This window comes from Daktulosphaira vitifoliae, unplaced genomic scaffold, assembly GCF_025091365.1.
Source record: "Daktulosphaira vitifoliae isolate Bord-2020 unplaced genomic scaffold, ASM2509136v1 Scaffold_1, whole genome shotgun sequence".
Lineage (NCBI taxonomy): Eukaryota > Metazoa > Arthropoda > Insecta > Hemiptera > Phylloxeridae > Daktulosphaira > Daktulosphaira vitifoliae.
In genome coordinates this window covers 33,948,734-33,967,876 of record NW_026099572.1, presented here as the reverse complement: position 1 = coordinate 33,967,876, position 19,143 = coordinate 33,948,734, and the positions used below count along the sequence as shown (strand labels likewise).

General features: G+C 29.1%; 1 protein-coding gene across 2 annotated transcripts in view; it reads left to right on the top strand.

Annotated features, from left to right (window-relative positions):
- The window catches only part of LOC126893501 (cilia- and flagella-associated protein 298-like), a 33,179-nt gene extending 17,859 nt beyond the window's left edge, over window positions 1-15,320 (top strand). The window contains exons 1-3 of one of the 2 annotated variants that reach the window (XM_050663784.1): window positions 7,252-7,549; window positions 8,478-9,973; window positions 15,124-15,320. In XM_050663784.1, coding sequence (XP_050519741.1) covers window positions 8,847-9,973; window positions 15,124-15,187 — 1,191 coding nt within the window. In that variant the 5' untranslated portion in view covers window positions 7,252-7,549; window positions 8,478-8,846 and the 3' untranslated portion in view covers window positions 15,188-15,320. Of the gene's footprint in view, window positions 1-7,251; window positions 7,550-8,477; window positions 9,974-15,123 lie in introns of those variants that run through there. The other variant, XM_050663785.1, reaches the window with a different exon arrangement.
- Window positions 15,321-19,143: the final 3,823 nt, after the last annotated feature.

Genomic DNA, 19,143 nt, shown 5'->3' with positions numbered 1-19,143 from the left:
ATCATGACTATTCATATTATGCAAATTATTATTTTTTTTATAAATCTACAGAAAAGAAAATGTTTCAAAAAAAGAGAGATTTTCCACCGGGTCGTAATTAAACAATTCGATAAGAGTTTTCTTGTATTTTAAGTAAATCTTTATTTTTCAAAGTGATCTTAAATTAAAAAGAAACGAAAAGTAATTATAAAAAACAAGACTCTTTTAACACCTAAAATGTAAAGTGTTGAATAGTTTTATAAACAATTTACATTTTTTTATCGTTGAAGTAAGTTTTATTTTAAATGAAATGAATAGAAAAAAATCATAAAATAATATAAACTGTATAGATATAAAAGAAAAATGTTATATTTGTATACATTTTTCCTTTTTTCTTTTAATAAAGTTGGTTCTATTAAATTTTCACTTTTTGTTTTATGAATGTGTACTTTTTGAAAACGATCGATATTTTATTATTATGGTGGAGCAAAATGTATTGAATTTATAAGTTGATATTTTCGTAAAATGTTGACATTTTGTCTAGAAGTAATCGATTTTGTAATTATTTTTTCAAAAAAATCTAAAAACTTTTAATTTTTGTAAAGAAAAAAAAAATATTTGATTTAAAAAACTATAATATTATATGGTTGTATAATTTTTTTTTTTGAGGATAAAAACCTTAACATAAATTTCTTAAAATGGAAACCCATATTTTTAATTTAGTAATATGATAGAAAAAAATTTACAAACAGTTTTGTTCTTATAAAATTTGATCTCATCAATTTATATATTATTGCACATTAAAGTTTAGAAATATAAGATTAATTTGCTAACGATATTTTATTGTTAAAAATAATAAAAGTCTTCATTTACATTTTGTTACATAATTTAGAGTTATTGACTAAGATATAATCAAACATATGGAAATTTTATTTTTAATAATTTTTATCTATAAATAATTGCATGTTCAACGGAACTTCAAACATTGTGGGTAATTGGCGTGGAGAATTTTTATTAATAATCATCATAAAAATATTTTTTAATAGATTATTTAAACCGGAGGTTTTAAGAAAACCAAATTTTTAAACAATCTTAAAACGGTTGGGTTTATGGCTTACATAATTTAGTGTTTATTGACAAAGATATTATTAAAGTATTGATTAAGTTGAATTCAAATATGTATAACATGCAGTCTAGACAAAAAACATATGCAGTTATATTATTGAATACAATTTGAAATAAATGAAACAAAGTGGAAGTATCTGATGATACTATATTATTTTTCGATTTACCCTTTTTTAAATTAATTAGAAATAAATTTTAATAAAACAAATTGTTATGCTTTGAAATTAGAATATTTTATTTAAACACATTAAATTTGTTTTCTTAAAACCTCCGGTTTAAATAATCTATTAAAAAATATTTTTATAATGGTTATTAATAAAAATTCTCCACGCCAATAACCCACAATGTTTGAAGTTCCGTTTAACATGTAATTATTTATAGATAATAATTATTAAAAATAAAATTTCCAAATGTTAGATAATATCTTAGTCAATAACTCTAAATTATGTAACAAAATGTAAATGAAGACTTGTATTATTTTTAACAATGAAATATCGTTACCAAATTAATCTCATATTTCTAAACTTTAATGTGCAATAATACATAAATTTATGGGATCAAATTGTATAAGAACAAAACTGTTTGTAATTTTTTTTCTATCATTTCATTAAATCTAAATCAAAATTTAAATTTTTCACTGAAATTAAAAATATCATGAAATTTTTATTTTAATATTGGTGGATATAATACACAGTACATTTTTATAACAATTTATTATGATATTATTTAAAACTAAACTCTTGAAATATCAATATTATGTTAACTTCTTTTACCAAATTTTCGCCATTTTTAAGAAGATTGATGACACCATACATGGTTTATATAGGAATTCCAGGAATATATCAGAACCTGTCTTTGCTTTTTTAAATTGCTGAATTAATGAGGATTAATTCTCAATCATTATGCTCATTGTTATTCTGTATTATTTTAAGTAATTTTCATGTTTGGTATTCCATGCTCATCAACCAAATGCATCAACCATGAAATAGATATTATCCGCTTTACATATTTTGTGTCATATACGTGTATATGTATAAATTTATGGATGTATATTCGAGCGTGTTAATTAATAAATAAAATCGCTTGTGTAGTTGAAAAAGTGATCAGTCATTGTTTAATTACCTTAATTTTTCAATATTGTTTTCTATTTCAATATTAAGTAGTTTTATTTAGCGTTATTGGTTCATCTTTTGGTTGTATATGAAGTTATACGGTTGGTCTTATCTGCACGTTTGTATTTTTTAATGTATATACTTTTTGAATTATAACCATTAGGGTGGCCCTCAAAAATCGAATGTCTTTTTTTTCTTTACGCTACCCCTTAATTTTTTTTTAATGGTCAAAAAAGTGAGCTGTGCAAAATTTGGGACCGATCCGTTAAGGTTAACCCGTGCCCCCGGGCCTATTAAGTTGAGTCGAAAAGTCAAATTTAATAGAAATAACTGATCTATGTCTCATAACTTTTTTTTCTCTTAACTTAGAATAATAAAAGTAAAACTCAAGTAAAGGAAATTTTACAAGAAATTCAAAAATAATAACTTCAATGTTGTTTTCTCAATAAATAGCCCACAAAAACACTACATACAGTAAAAAACATGTAAAAGTCTTAAAATACGTTATAACTGATTTTGTTGATTTTTAATTATTTATTTTCATTTTATTTTTTGGAAAACGCATTTTCGTTTAAAAAAAGAATCTAGAAGTTTAATTCTTTATGCCAAGTACTATAATTATATTAGATTTATTATTTTATAGACAGTTAATTAATGATTAATTACAAACTTAACAGTTTAATTTAATTGTTATTAACAATTTTTAATTAATTTTTTTTTAAATAATAATAACTTTAAAAAAAATATTTTAACAATAATTAAATTATATTATTATAATATATGTATATATATTATAATATATATATTTTGATAATGTACTTTTTTTACAATTAGGGAATTTTTCCGATAATTACTTACTATTTGTAAAACGTATTGTTTCTGTTCTTCATTTGTAGTTAATATATTAATGTAGTCTTAGATTAATTTAATACCACGCTAGGCGGTATCATTAATGACTCGTAATTTACTTATAGTATTTAAAGCATTTATGTAACTGTTGTTCGCACTCCAAAATGATGGATCAATTTTCAAAAAATCAGTGTTCAGATTAAATAGTTGTAAATTTGATGGTAACTTACTACCAGTTATTTCGTGGGAATAATTACCAATAAGATAAATATTAGTTCGTAATACTTTAAAAGACGCTAAAAGTATTGTACATTTGTGATTAAAACGTATCATTTAATTTATAATAATAAACAGGTAAAATATATTTAACATAATAAACAAATTGTCTGCTGCATTTATACGACACAAATTATGTCAGTTGTCGAAAATAACTCAAATATTCTTATCTTTAATAATAATATAATTGGTACTATCTTAAAGTAATTCAGTAAACCAAAATTGATATATTGATACGACAAAATGTAATAATACAATCAATTTTGTTAAATTTGTAATTAATCATTAATTAACTGTCCATAAAATAATAAATCTAATATAATTATCGTACTTGGCATAAAAAATTAAACTTCTAGATTCTTTTTTTAAACGAAAATGCGTTTTCCAAAAAATAAAATGAAAATAAATAATTAAAAATCAACAAAATCAGTTATAACGTATTTTAAGACTTTTACATGTTTTTTACTGTATGTAGTGTTTTTGTGGGCTATTTATTGAGAAAACAACATTGAAGTTATTATTTTTGAATTTCTTGTAAAATTTCCTTTACTTGAGTTTTACTTTTATTATTCTAAGTTAAGAGAAAAAAAAGTTATAAGACATAGATCAGTTATTTCTATTAAATTTGACTCTTCGACTCAACTTAATAGGCCCGGGGGCACGGGTTAACCTTAACGGATCGGTCCCAAATTTTGCACAGCTCATTTTTTTGACCATTAAAAAAAAATTAAGGGGTAGCATAAAGAAAAAAAAGACATTCGATTTTTGAGGGCCACCCTAATAACCATATATAGGCATATGAATTATATGAAAACGGTCTTGTTATATAAGAATTACTTCTTAAATAAGGCCTAAATTAGTTTGACATTTCTTTGAGTTTTTTTGTTTGCTCAAATATTTTCTTTAACGATTGAATGTTCCACAGCCACAAACAAAATAGGTATTATGTTCTCACAGTTTATTGTGAGTTGACAGTAGTCCAATTGCATGTAAGTTTTTATTCAAGCTTTGTAATTGTCTTTTCAACGCCACAACTTTTAAAAAGTGTAGCATTATCAATTTAGTAAAACGTAACCATTTTGATTGATTTACATATAATTGTAATATATACAAATAAAACTTTATGAAGTACTCAACTTATTTATTTACATACCAAAAAGAATAACTTTTAATTGAAAACTTTGAAGATAATTAGAATAATAATTGTAATTTAATCATTTACTAGAAATAAAATGAGTATGATGATTTAAATTATTTCTTCATTTAAACACAAGTTATTACTAAGAGACAAGAATATATTTAAGGAAGTTTAATTATGTATACATACTTGATACTGTACTGCATTACAGGCGCTACTGAATTTCGCGTTTGTTCTTTAGTAGTCTTTGCAAGTACTACAGAAGAATATGAATATTTTTATAGTTTTCCTTGGTAAGCACCAACACTAATAAAATTTATTTCAAAATACATTTTAGTAAAGTGGTTTTTTTGCTGAGTATTCTAAGAGATATTTAAATTTTTTCTGTGTTCGTTTAAGTTTAAACATGAACATTAAGCATTAAACCTTAAGAGCTTTATTATGTTCGTTTGAATGTTATTTTCTTATCAACATAATTTTCTTAGGTCTTGAAAAATAATATTGAAAATATGTTACTCTATATCTAATAGGAATGGTCAACTACACAAACGACTGTATAAATTGTTTACCGATTTAAATTAAAAAGTTTATTTTAATTAATAATGAATAAAAGAACGTTTCAAAGCTTTTAGTAAATATTTAATAATAACAGCTAAAAATACAGCTGTTCGATATACCATATTAATTTTGAGCTTAGTTTATTTTGCTATTGACTAAATGATCTTCATTATTAATAAATTAATGTACATTGATAAAATAACGCAACATATTATGTTCGCGTGTTTTTATAAATGTTTTTTAAGTATTGAATTACTACACGGCGTATTGGTTAGGCAATTTAGAAGCACGCGTGTGTATAATGAGTTAGGTCCGAATTTTTATGCAAAAAGTATGGGAAAATATGTGCATAAATAAGCATGTAAAATATAAAAAAGGGCAAAAAAACCATTTTTCATTTTACAACATTACACAAAATTTAACAAATGTGTATTTAATATTTTTATAAATGAAACTTTTAGACAATAATACAAAAGTAAGCAATTTTTAGTTATTTTTACTGAAGTATACAAAATATGACCCTTAATGGTTTATAAAGCGTTAAAAAATTGATATGCAAAAAATGAAAAAAAAATTAACAGGTCAATTTTTACAAACAATGAGAACAATAGAAACCCGTTTCCTTACTTACTGAACACCATACACATAGAATTTACACATTACGAAATGTCAACAATTTTAATCAAAATTATTCTGGGTAGGTTATTCAAGAATATACATTTGCGTAAAAATTTGGGCTTTAATAATCAGTTTAGCATCATTGGATCACATATTGTCTATAGAAATCTATCGTTTAAGACCCTAATAAGTTGTTCTGTGTACATTGCTAATGATAATTTTATACAAATTTGAAGTTATAACGTAATATCATTATATTTAAATTAAGCTGTCCAGTATACAAACAACAAAGACATTATACTAGAAATTACTGAATAATTTAGTTTTTTGTTTAACTGTCTGATAACTGACGGTATAAACCTCTAACTTGGAATTGTGGCATCGTAAAGAGGGCGTATTGGAGTGTTTACTGCGCGTTTTATTAATGCTCATTTAGGTTAAGTGTAGTTTGGACATAGAAATGTTAAAGTCTTTAATGAATGACATTTTACAGTAAGAGTGCGGTCAGTAAACGTTATACTTCACTGATATTTTAATAATCAAAGTTAAGTCAACTACAAGTTTTGAATTACCATCATAAGAAAAGTTTCAAGGATAATCTGTTTCAATCCGACGAAACCCACGAAAACAAACAGAATTGTTCGCTGCAGTTAATTTGTTATAAAATTGTGAACGGTATGGTTAGTTGTTCATTTACAACTCAATTAATCAGTTACCACCCGTAGTTTTTCTATATAATACGCGGTTTTCTGTTTAATAAGAAGCCTATATTACATCAAATACATTAAATCATAGAAAAAACTCTTAATAGAATTACACAGTAAATTTATGCTGTCGGACACCATAAATGTTACACTGTGATGATATAATCGCGTTGCCCGTAGAAACAGCAATAACACAATTGAATAATACATTCTTATTTGTTTATGTAGATTAATTCGACTATAATGTTCGTACATTTGTTGTGCACGTCTGTGTGTTAAGAGAAATCATTTTTATTTATAAATAAAAATCTGCGGGTACACGCCTATGTGCACCTATTAGAGTCTTCCCATTAGATACTTTTTACTTTCATATAATTTGATTTCCTAAGATTGAACGAAGTTCATCATTGGTTTTTTGAAGGCGCCCTAATAGAATTATCTGTGTCAAATACCCGTGGCGTTAACTTTTTTACTGCATTCTTTAACGCTTGTACACAGGTAGCGGATTGCAGTTTGCGTAATTGTAGGCCAGTCGAGGCGACTTCTATCGATTGACTGTAACGTGCTCATTACGACCTTCATTTCCGTACCTACGCGTGCATCCTTCCGCTTTTTCCGTCCATCGACCTAAAGTTCACGGTGCGTTTCCTCTACTCCGAGCCAGGCACACAAGGCGCATTAGGAGGAAGCAGACCGTCGACGGAAGGACTCCGCCAACGTGATTCTTATGTCGTTTCTTGAGGTCTATATTGTGCTCTATTTCGAGTGTTTGTAGGTGACAGCACTCGCAGTCACGTGGTGTTTAGACCGTAAATTACAAAACATCGCGTAACAACTTTGAACGGCCCGGAGCCCATTGAGTGACCGATTCTGTTCTAATGTATTCGGCGACCGTAAAATAACTATGTATACAAAAAAAAAAAAAAAAAAATTAGGTTCCAGCGTTTTATGTTTATTTTTAGAGAAATTCGGCTATGATGGTCGCGCCTGCTCGCAGACCGTCGTCCGGGTCCGCTAGACGGCGCCCGACCCCTTTCAGCCACCCCCGTGCTGCGCGATCTCGATCAATCCCCGTTCCCCGGTTGCCGTATCAGCCTAGCTCAGTAGCACGTTAACCACTACTGCAGTCGATTACCCGCGTGACGCTTACGCCGTCGTGATCGTGGATGTTTGTCGTCACTGTCGTACCGGTACGTTTGTTTCTAACCACCGTTTTTTTTTTAAGAATTTTTAACGTTGTGGTTCGTTTCTTCGGTCAAATTACTAATCTGTGTATTTTTTTACTAGTTTTGGTGGAATAGGCGTAGATCAAAAAAGAATTGGGGCAAATTCGTACTATGAAAATATATTTAACGGGTTTTTGAAATTTCAATTTTTTATAAACTGAGAATCATTCTATTTTTCATTGAAATAACAAAAACTGTTGAAGTACTTTATAGGACGTAACCTTTATCAAATTTACACAGCCGTCGGTCGGTCGCGGACATTTAATTTAATGGACACCCGGATTTACTAGAGTGGTGTTTGAAAATTCAATTAGTATCTCTGTAGAAAGGGACGACGACGAGTTTCTTTTTTATTTTACTTGATATTGATTTGAGACTAAAATAAATTTGACGAAACACTTTTGCAAATGGATTCTATTTTTATATTTTTCTTATTGACTACTTTCGACTTGTACCTATTAATTTTGCTTTCCAATACACAATTGTGTTGTTATTACCGTTTTAAATTTAATTTCAATTGTTTTGTTTTCGTTGGCTTCGTTTTACCTATTTCATAGTACATGCCAAATAAATTGTACTTGAACTTCGCCAAGGAGTTGTTTCTACCCAATTTTCGGTATGAACTGAATCGTATCAAGTACAACACGGCACATCCCTTAATCATTTTCGTGAACTACGTGTTCATACACGTGTAAATTAAATTTTACAATGCTTTGTTTTGAGTATTATTGATGACAAACGCGTAATAGGAGGTTCCTAATAAATTTTGGGTTTGAATCACATCAAATATTAATTATACCCTATTGAGCTCGAGGCCGAGGAAACGAACGCGACAATCTATTATATATATATGATCGTAGAAAATTGTGTTGACGGTGTTTTGTATTTTTAGGAGCTGCGGTAGAATAAGCGGTTCCGTAATGTATATTAACAAGATGGAATCAACTGAAAAAAGAAAATGTAATTTAGATTATATGTTTAGATAAAATTATGAAAAAAAAAGGTAATTAAATTACCAGGCGTGCTCAATACCCTCTGTGAATACTAAATACTGTGGACTCATTTTTACTCGGGAAACCTCTCGAGTGACTTCATAAAGTCATTATTAGTGCAATAAAAATAATATTAGTATGTCCTTGAACGATTGGTTGTCGGAAGTCGTAAAAGAATCTTCATTCTCCGCGACATCGAGAATTTGTTGATTGGTGACTGTCTTCGTTACTGTTCTGGAGCGACCGGAACCATTAGTTAAGATGAGCTGATGGATGACGAGCCGGTCGTCACTGATGAGGAGAAAAAAGAAGCGGAGAGAAAGAAATTGGTAGCTTTGCGTCAGAAGTTATTGTTCTACTTGACAGCGTTTTTCATTTTGTTGGCCGTATTCAGTTTATTTACTTTCTTATTTTTGGTGCCGTTCCTCATCGAGCCGGCCGTTTCTACTTTACTTATGGACTTTGATGAAATGCCGGCTGCGTGCGTGACCACTAATTCGACAATGCGAGAAGGTGCGTCAAATTGTTCCCTCCCCAGTGGTTGGGCATCTTGTCGTGAGGGATGCACTAAAGAAATATATCAATGCGCTCAGATATTTGTTGACTATTCGGTCAGGGGCGAACGAGCCAAGGCCATGCGTGCCAAGCAGCACCGGCGTTCAATAGTAAAATATCAGTCAATCGAACCCGAGCCTATTATTTGGACCTACTCCAATGCTCGAATATTTCCTAACGTCAAAGGCTGTGGGTACCCACCATCTCTAAACTGTACCGAGTTCCACGATCGGTATTTTAAAGTTGGTTCGAAATACCCATGTTACTATAGTCGGGAAGATCCGTCTGTTGTTATCACCGAACTGAACCTCGCCAAAAGCGTCAATCAGCTCATATACTCCGTCGTATTTCCTATCCCGTGCTTTGTCATATCCGTTGTGTATGTGGCTCTCGCTTACTTCTGCCTGTATGCTGACCAAAACCAAAATCCAAGACCGAAGCGACGGATGGTCCGACGAATGGTCGGAAGTTCCGGTGCTGCTGGCGGTAGTACTGGTGATGGTGGTACTGGTTCAGCTTCTCGGCTCAAAAGCGGCTCTGAGGGTACCCCGTTGACGGTTGACAACGGTGGAGAGCCGGTGACGAGCAACAGATCTTCTTCGCCGGGTAGTAACTCTTATCGAGACGATAATGCGTCAATATTTGGTGATAAGATACGTTCTATGATGGACGTAGATGACTTGTCCGGCGATTGTATTAGGCCGCTGAATCTGTCCGAACACACACTCAGACAATCAGACTACTCGAACGAGCCGTCCAGAGACTGGTCTGAGGATGCTATCAGTATGTGTGGTAGTCTCGAACAGTCAACTGCCAAAGCTCCGTTAGTTAATTCTACTGGGTAAAATAATAAATTATTAATTTCAATAACTCATATATTTAGAGACTTCTGTTAATATTTTTATTGGAGCATTAAAAGTAAACAATAGCTTTATTTAGATGAAATTTTAAAATATAAAAAATAATCATAATTTAAAATTTTCTTATTTCAACATCTGGAGTTTCAATTTTATAGGAACTTCAGTTAAACAATTTAGTAAATAATTTTAGTAGATTATAATGCTAATATAAATATTGTTTTTATACTAAATCCTTTAATTAGGGCAGAAGGATTTGAAAAATTATTTGAGGAAAATTTTCAGTTAATATAAATTTTGTGTATTCATTTTAAAATATGTCACTAAAAATTTGAAAAATTTACTTCTAATAGATCAGTGAATCCATTTTAATAATGTTTAAATGGATATAATTATTTCATAACTAAATGTGCACACAATTGTGTTTAGTTTAAAATGTAATTAAAATAATCATATTACTAGAAAAAAATATTTTAAAGTATAAACATTGAGTTAAATATCATAGTCCTTCTATAGTTATAACATTATTAGAACTATTAATATAAATATACAATATAATATTTTATTGTAAGAATAACAAAATAATAAAATTGTTATAACCTGCAACCCCAGGTAAAATGCTTCTTAGTGGCATTTTAAGCGAATAAAAACTTTTTTTTTTATTTTATCTAATAAATTTCAATGAAAATAAACAATGCAATAGAGATAAATAAAATGTTCAATTACAATACTGTTTGAATAGTTCGTTTACACAATAGCACAAACTTTATACTTAGAATGAATATGAAAATTGTCAAGTTTTTACAATGGTGCTTAACAATATACATTATTACATTGTATATTCATAGTTCAAAACTGACATTTTCATGTTGTGTCGTGGAGTGAAACGTGGTTGGAATTTTCATTTGAAATTGTATGAGGTTTTTAAAGAAATAATATTTGTGTTGTATTATCTGTATCGTGCCATCCCTAGAAGTCCAGGTGCAGACATTCCCGTAAAAGAGTTGCCGTGTTTAAAAATGATAAGCATTTATTCTCGTTAACTATTTTTTTTCTTTTGTAATTTATAATTTGAAGGTCAATAAAATTTTTTTATATTAACTAAAATAAAATTTATATTAATTTGTAATGAAATTATTGAGCTCTTTCAGTACAGATTCACATATGACAACTATGCATGTTTAAACATTTCATGTCGTGTTGACTTAACCGTTTTATTCTGTTTCACTAAACAAACATATCGAGTTTTGAATTTTTCAATAAAAAATATTTTGTTAAAGACAGTTTTATGATAAAATATAAAATATAATTTATTTTATCTTTTAGTGTAAATCAAATAAAATATCGAGCGTTTTACATTCTATTTTTACCTAGTTTCGTCTCGTACTCATTGTAATTTTTTTAACTTTTAAATTGTATTTGCTAGTAAGACAAACAAAATTAAAAATAAGGTACACTTCTTTTAGTAAAAGAAAAAAATGTATTAGATTAATGTAATTTTTGTACGGTTGAGCTATTCTTTTGTGTAGCATTTTGACGGGAAATGTCGACGTGATTAGAATTGTTTGCCGTTAATTTATAATTATTTATCGTTAGTTTTGATCCGGCATATAAAATCGGTCTTTTCAATATAAATTAGGTGTTCGAAAATAAAATTAAAACGCCCGGAAACGTTGGTAGTGTTAATTTTGAAAATGTAATTAATTATTCAACCATAGAAAACGTGTGGTTGTTTTGCAAGAAAGAGTTAAATATTTGTCAAAAGCTCCCCTTGTAAACTAAGTGAGCGTCATGCTTTTGTGTAGTGTATCCGGTTACGACAAATTACTTCCTAAGACGAGATGCTTTGTCATCTCTGGTGTACAATTACGGTTGTCATTAAAAATAAAATAATAACATTAAAGTAAATTGAAATTTGGTGAATCGCGTAGACGTGGTCTGATCAAAACGTAGATGGATATTTTCTTCTTTCAAGAAATAAGTCTGCAAAGTTCGTTGTTGTTTATGAATTATCATTTTAAACGGTGCGGTGAACAAACAATTAGTTTAACCGCAATATATAATCAAGTTGCATTCCAAAGTATTGCCATTATCATAATTACCTTTTAATAAAACTTCGTGTTATGATTAAATAACAGTAACGCGAGTGGCACAATTAGTATACTGCGTGTGTGTTTTTAATATTTAAAAAATTAATGAAATTCTTTTAGTTAAAATTTGTCGAGTTAAGTATTTTTTAAAGTTATTTCAAAGCGGTTTGACATTAAATCATTTGTGATATAGTTGTGAACTATTTTGTTTCTAAAGTTTTATGAATTGACAATGAGAGAATCTATGGAATGTTTTTAATAAAAGTTTAAACTCCAATAGACTTTGATTGTTTGCAAATTTGCAAAAATTTCAGCGAATCACATTAACTGTCTATTATTTTGTATTAAAAAATGATGACGTTAGTCTGCAATAATTTTAAATTTACATTAAACCAACTGGTCAGTATGAATATTTCGTTGACCACCGAACAATTTTAACGATTGATCTATTTAGTGAAGATACTTTTACAAGTACTCGGATCTTTGTGGTCGGGTCTTAAGGTATTCATTTCTGACAATTCCAATCGCGGTTTCAAACGGTTTTTTTTTTAACGCGCAGACTTTTTAGTGCTAGAAAATCGTTTTTATGGGAGTTGCAAACGCTCAGATTTTTGAGTGAATATCCTACTAAGGTTTTTTAAAGGATTTGCTACGAAAGTCACAGTGACCCGAAATGTTTCCGTTGTATTCATTTCGGGTCGTGTGTGACACAAATGTCTACTCTGTATGAGTCGTGTGTCACGCATCGCGAAGAAGCCTCCCGTACACGACATATGTGTCATACCATAACAATAATAACAGCAATACTAATAACATGTATTATGTAGATACATTACGTCGGAAGCAAGTCACGTTTGCGTTCGTGTGTGTCGGCCGAGTAATGAATTATTATATTGTGCACCGTTCATTGTATAGGTGGAAAATTTGAACAAGTGTATACGGCTATTGGAGACACCCTTTGGTTTTCTTTATGAGCAATCATCATTTGTGCCGTTACCCTTTCTGCGCGTACACACAGTCGGAACGCGTCTAGTATTCGATTTTATTACATTTTTTTTTACTTTTTATTACAACATTGTGACCTTTTGTTTTCGCCTGTTCGAGTTGCGACTCCAACAGACCCGTGTACATGCCAGTGAAATCGATTCGCCACTTGCCCCCTAGGCGCGGCCATCGCTACGCTGTAACCGCCGTCGTAGTTCGTTAGGTATTTCGTTCACATCCGTGTACGCGCTCATTAATGAAAGTCGAAACGCTATAAATCCAACAGGGACCAGAGTCAATCGACTCGCCTCCACCCTTTGCCTCTTTTTTTCACCACACCGGTTATAGTAATAATCAAAGTTGTAAAATAACACGACGCATAATGTTTTCTTTTGCCGCCACATTTTCGATCCGACCTAAATAGCGACCCGGGCCTTTTTTTTTGTACACGGCGACAATTAATGCGCTGTTAATAGCCTGTATCTATTATCGACGTGGTAAAAATGGGGTATTGTGACCCGGCCCTGCTTTGGATTTAATAACTTTTGTCGTTTCATCCCTCCTCGGTCAGAGAATCATTTTATAAATGGCAGTTTTTATCGAGCCAGAAGAATTTTATTAAAATTTGCTCGAGAGTAGTTTCATTTAATCAACTTGTCAGCTAAATTACATCATTTCCGTGACCATAGCTAATTCGTTTTGCCGTGATTTTCATCGGTAAGGGGGCGAGGGAAATGTAACCGCAGTTGAGTTTGTGCAAGTCCGGGTTGACTTTTACTTATTATCATTATGATCACCGTACACAAGTCCACAGGGAGGTAGCTGTTGTCGAGTCTGCAATGGTATTCTACTATTTACAATCAGTTAGTGGCAATGCAATGTACGCTGTTACTGAGTGCACAAAAATGTTTTTCGTGCTTAACCTGTACGTCACAACGTATATTTCAACAAAACGATCGAAATTGGATGTGTGTGAGTATGCGCGTTTGATAAACATAAAAGGCGGGGAGTGAACGGGGAAGACAAATGATGATTGCTGAAAATCATGCGTCGGTAATGGTTAAGTATAAGTGAATAGGCACGTGGCTTTTTTCTTTCTTCTTACAACATTTCAGGTCAGATGACGTTATTTGAAAATTATTCTCATTTAATGTAGTTTAGACATTAAAATTCATTGAAATTAGTTCAATGAATTTATATTATACTTTCCTATAAAAATATAATAAATTTTTTATTATAGAGAAAGTATTTAAAAATAAATATATTAAACCCAAGCTATTCATAGTATCTTTTATTAGTTGATTTGATTGTGTCATATTATTTCATTTTAGCTAGTAAAATAACTATCTGATAGTAATCAATAAAGTTTTATTTAGTTGTTCTTTTGAAGTATTTAAATGTAATTTATAAACCGTAGAGTTCAGTTAAAAATATTATCGATTCAATAGATGAAATTAGATTTTAAGGGTTTTATTGATAATATTGTAAACAATTTGTTAGTAGCAAAACAATGATCGGGTTATCTTTTTACTCGCACTGTTGAAAAACAGATCAATCACTATGGTTGGCGCGTAAAAAACTTTCGAGAAGCAATATATTTTTGCAATTTGTTTAAGGTATTTCGGTTGTCAAGTGACGTGTATTAACCGCTCGTTAAAAGATATTGCTTGTGTAATGTGAAACAAGGGTCTAAAAAGAACGTTGAAATAGATTTTAGAAAATGACTTTAGTTTTTTTTAGAGAGTAAAGAAAAATAAAATAAAACGGAACGAGATGTAAAGAGGTGATTATAAAAAAATGCGAATGAATGAAAAGACTACTTACTGAATGTAGCAACGAAGGAGGATTATTGAGATTTAATATTTTCTTGTTGGGTATAAAATTAAAATAATGGACGAGATGACATAAGTCTAATACGTGCATGTTTTATAATTTCGACTCTGTTGAACCTTAAGTTGCGAATAAAAAATATGTCCTCGCAACGAAATAATATTTTACCGAAATATTACATTGATTTTAATGTAATTGTTATTACAGCGGATTTTTTATTTCTGTTACAGAAACTTAATCAAGACGATGACGACTTCTATCTTGACGCCTCGTGGGCCGATGGCGGAAGTTTGAAAAGAAGTCTTCACCAAATGGGAAACATTTCCTGGAAGCCCAAATAATCCAAAGGGTTATTTTGTTCTTTATTTATTGTAAAATTACTTTTCAATACACTCTAAAATATTACACTTGAGTTATTAGTTTTTAATCGCTGTAATTGTTTATAATTTTATTTTCGATACTATTTCAAATGTAAGACAACATAACTACGGGGCCAGTAATTATGATGCGTCGTACGACGATGTTAGCTACTTGTGTCATAGCTCCAAATCATTATTAACATTTTTTAATAATCCATAGAGAAATGTCTATTAGGGGTTGTTGATGTGCGTATTACCTACTGTTTTTACGCTCTCCAAGAACGACACAGAATATCGGTAACAATCGTTCTCGATGCTCTTTCCTATTTGATTTATCTATTTCGTTTTTTCAATACCGTTTACTGTGTTCAGTTTTTTTATTTGTACACAAAATTATTGTTTTTTCTCCCGTGTTATTGGAGATGAAATTGTTGATTTGATTTTCACATTTATATTGTTGGACGAGCTTACACTGTAAACAGGAGATTTTCGTTTTACCGAAACATTCTGCTAATCCACAAGTTTAATACTATTCAACTTTGTACTTTTAAGTTTGTTATTCTGTTATTTAATATTCGACTCGCGTATTAAATAAACCAAAAGAGAATCGCAGAAAATTTCAAATTAGAATATAAAAATAAACAATTAAATAATGGTGATTTTTAAAATAGAACTGCATTAAATTAATATAACTTGTTTTATCCCGTTTGTGGGATCGGTTACTAATTAGAGCCATTAGCTCAAAGCTCTATAATTTTTAGGTCCGTTTTTATAGATACGCTGTCATGCTGTGACCCCTATAGACTTCCATTAAGTCTTTTGACGTTAGTACCTTAATTACAGATTAAGTAAAATATGTGTTCTTTTTGTATTTTTACAATAAATACACGAAATAAACATCTAATAATAGATCATGTTTTATTTAAATGTATCCTTCAACATTTACTGTGTATTTTTAGTGGCCATTCGTAAAAAGTATTTTTGAATTTTCATGATTCATTTATTTGAAGACATAAAATAATGTAATTGTTGAATACTTTTTGGAGAACACGTGTAAAATTGATACGGGTGACTTTTTTAACGCAGTAAATCCACTAAAAACTAGCCTAAGAGTTTACATATATTTTAAAATTAATTTTGAGATATACGATTGGAGTCGTTAAAACAATTGCTATTTTAGCCATTTAAATAATAAAGCGAGTGAGCTATTGTTTTTTCATCGGTATAATTCTAAAATAGAATACGGTTTTTTTTTTTTTTTTAAATCCATGTTACTTTTCAATGATCAAACACGGTTATTGTTGTTAATAGATAATCTTGAGCTTAGACTGCGCGAACTTGATGCTTTGGACGGCAAAAGGTTTGCTTTTTTTTTAAGTAAATACTCTTATTATTAATTATTGTATGAAATTAAATATCATTTTTTAAAAGACTGATAAGTGCTATTTGTTGTAGATTGTGACAATTTAAATAAGGTAGTCTTCTAAGATCTCAATTAACTATTATTATTTAAACAAATTCTAAGCCTGTTTTTTATCATATTACATTTATATAAATTTAACTATGTATAAATTATAAATATATTTTATCTCTATAAATCATTTTTCATAACGTTTAAATTATTAATATTTTTGAAATTAATAAATGTAGTTCAAACTTAAAATATGTTTATGGTAAAACTACAAATGCCGACCAGCTTTTATATTGTTTGTTTATCGCTGATTAGATAAATGTTTCGGTCCTCAAAGGACAGTAATATATTCACTTATTTGCTGTAAACTCGTGTTACTGTTGTATTTATATATAAATATAATATGTGTACAGTTTTCTTTGTGAAAATTATGACGTGAAACATTATTTTTGTAACCCGTAGCAAGACAAACTAGTTCAATATCTGATTAAATTTCGATTAGGATATTTTCTTATTGTGTGTTATCAATTTCTTTCATACTGCTGTGTTATGTTGAAATACTACATTTGGCAAACAATAAAAAATAAAAGCTTTTCAATAACCTTGGCTGTACAAATGCCTATATGAAAATTTATAGTTGCATTGTCTTGCCACGTGTTACCGATTATACTGTTTGTTGTCACAAAGAATAACTTGTGTCATCCTTTGATATTTGAGTAATGTTAATTTTATTTTATAGTTTAAGATAATACTCGGGCGATTTGTAAGAGCGTTTTATTTTTTATAACAACTTAAATCTTTCAATGTATTATGTGAAGTAACTAACTCGAAAGAGTATTTTTTATTATTTTCGTATTATTGTATTATAGTGTTCTTTTTTTATGAGTCTATTTTTTGCACTTTTATTGTTCACTTTTCTTAATAATTTTTTCATTTTAAATATGTTTCTTACTGTACTCGTAATGATTTCTGACAATTCTTGCTTATGTGTAATTCTTTGAGTGTACATTTAGTGCGCGTGTTCAGTCAGATTATCACGACGTTAAGTGCTATTATTATTAATAAATTATTGATTTTTAAGTAACATTGATAAAAACCATTGGCTTTATTAAAACGTGTGTTTTTATTATGTTTATTATTTGTTTGTATATAATTGATAAGCATCCATCTAAAGTACCTAATTTGGTATTACTCAAATGGCGTTTCCATTAAAATTTGATCATTTTAATGATAATGCGTTTAAATAATAGTTGATGACGTAATCAGATGAGTTTAATCATCTTACTGTAGAGGTCACATTTATGGAGATTTTTAGAAATATACATCATCTTTTTTTTTATTTTTACTTTTTAAAATGTATTAAACATTTTAGATAACGTCTTGAGATAGGCTTTAAATGTCCTGATTGTAAGAAATAAATGCTCCACAAGATATAATTGACGTGTTATTCAATAACTCTTTGAAATATTGTGTGCTTAGATCAATACGTTTAAACATCATGATACTAGTTTTTCTATTTAAAAAAAGATTTAATATTGTTATTTGTGATATTCTAGAATTTAGTTTGTATGGTAATATTATTATTATTTTTATTTTGAGACAACAATGGAAAGAAAGTTATGATTTCCAACAAAATAATCGCTTTACTTTTTTATTATCATTGTGGTGCTCTACAATCAAAAATTAATTAATAAATTAACTTATTTCCTATCAAAAGTTTTTGTTCATCAACAAATTTTTTTTGTGACAATAAATGTTACAAAGCTTAAAAGTATTGATTTTATTTTTGTATGTAACTTGAAATTATGTTGATACTTTGATATGCTGTCCATTTTTGTGGTTTATAAGTAAAAAAATATTAATTTTACTTTGTAAATTTGAAAGAAAAGAATAAGTTAAAATAAAAAAAAGTTGTCAGATGAAATATATATATATATATAGACCAGTGTCAAGTGATATTTAGTAGTTGCAAAAGTTGTCTTGTCGGTAGAATTCACTTCTTATTATTTTTTCACCAGTTTGAAAGTATAGTAATTATTATTTATAAATGGATTAACGGTAAAACGATTCACTATTCTTAACTTATTGCTGTATTCAATTTTGAATGATGAGGTACATACAATTTCTGTTGCCATAGGAAATATTTTAAGAAATTCAAAAAATATAATTGGTGTTTAATAAATAACAAGTGTGTTTATTTTTGATACATTTGAGTACATAATTTTACTAAGCTGAACTAATGAAAAAATGATAATTTTGTGAATACAATCTTTTCAATTTATATTCGTGTAAAGCCGTGTAAATGTATATATTATAGATTATGTTTATGTAATACATATACATATTATGTATATATATATATATATACATATATAATTTAATGTAAAACCTCTTGTAATATAATTGTATTCTTAGTGACATTCACAGAATCGATAATAACTATTATGATGTGAATAATTACAAGTTATCGGCTCAAGTCA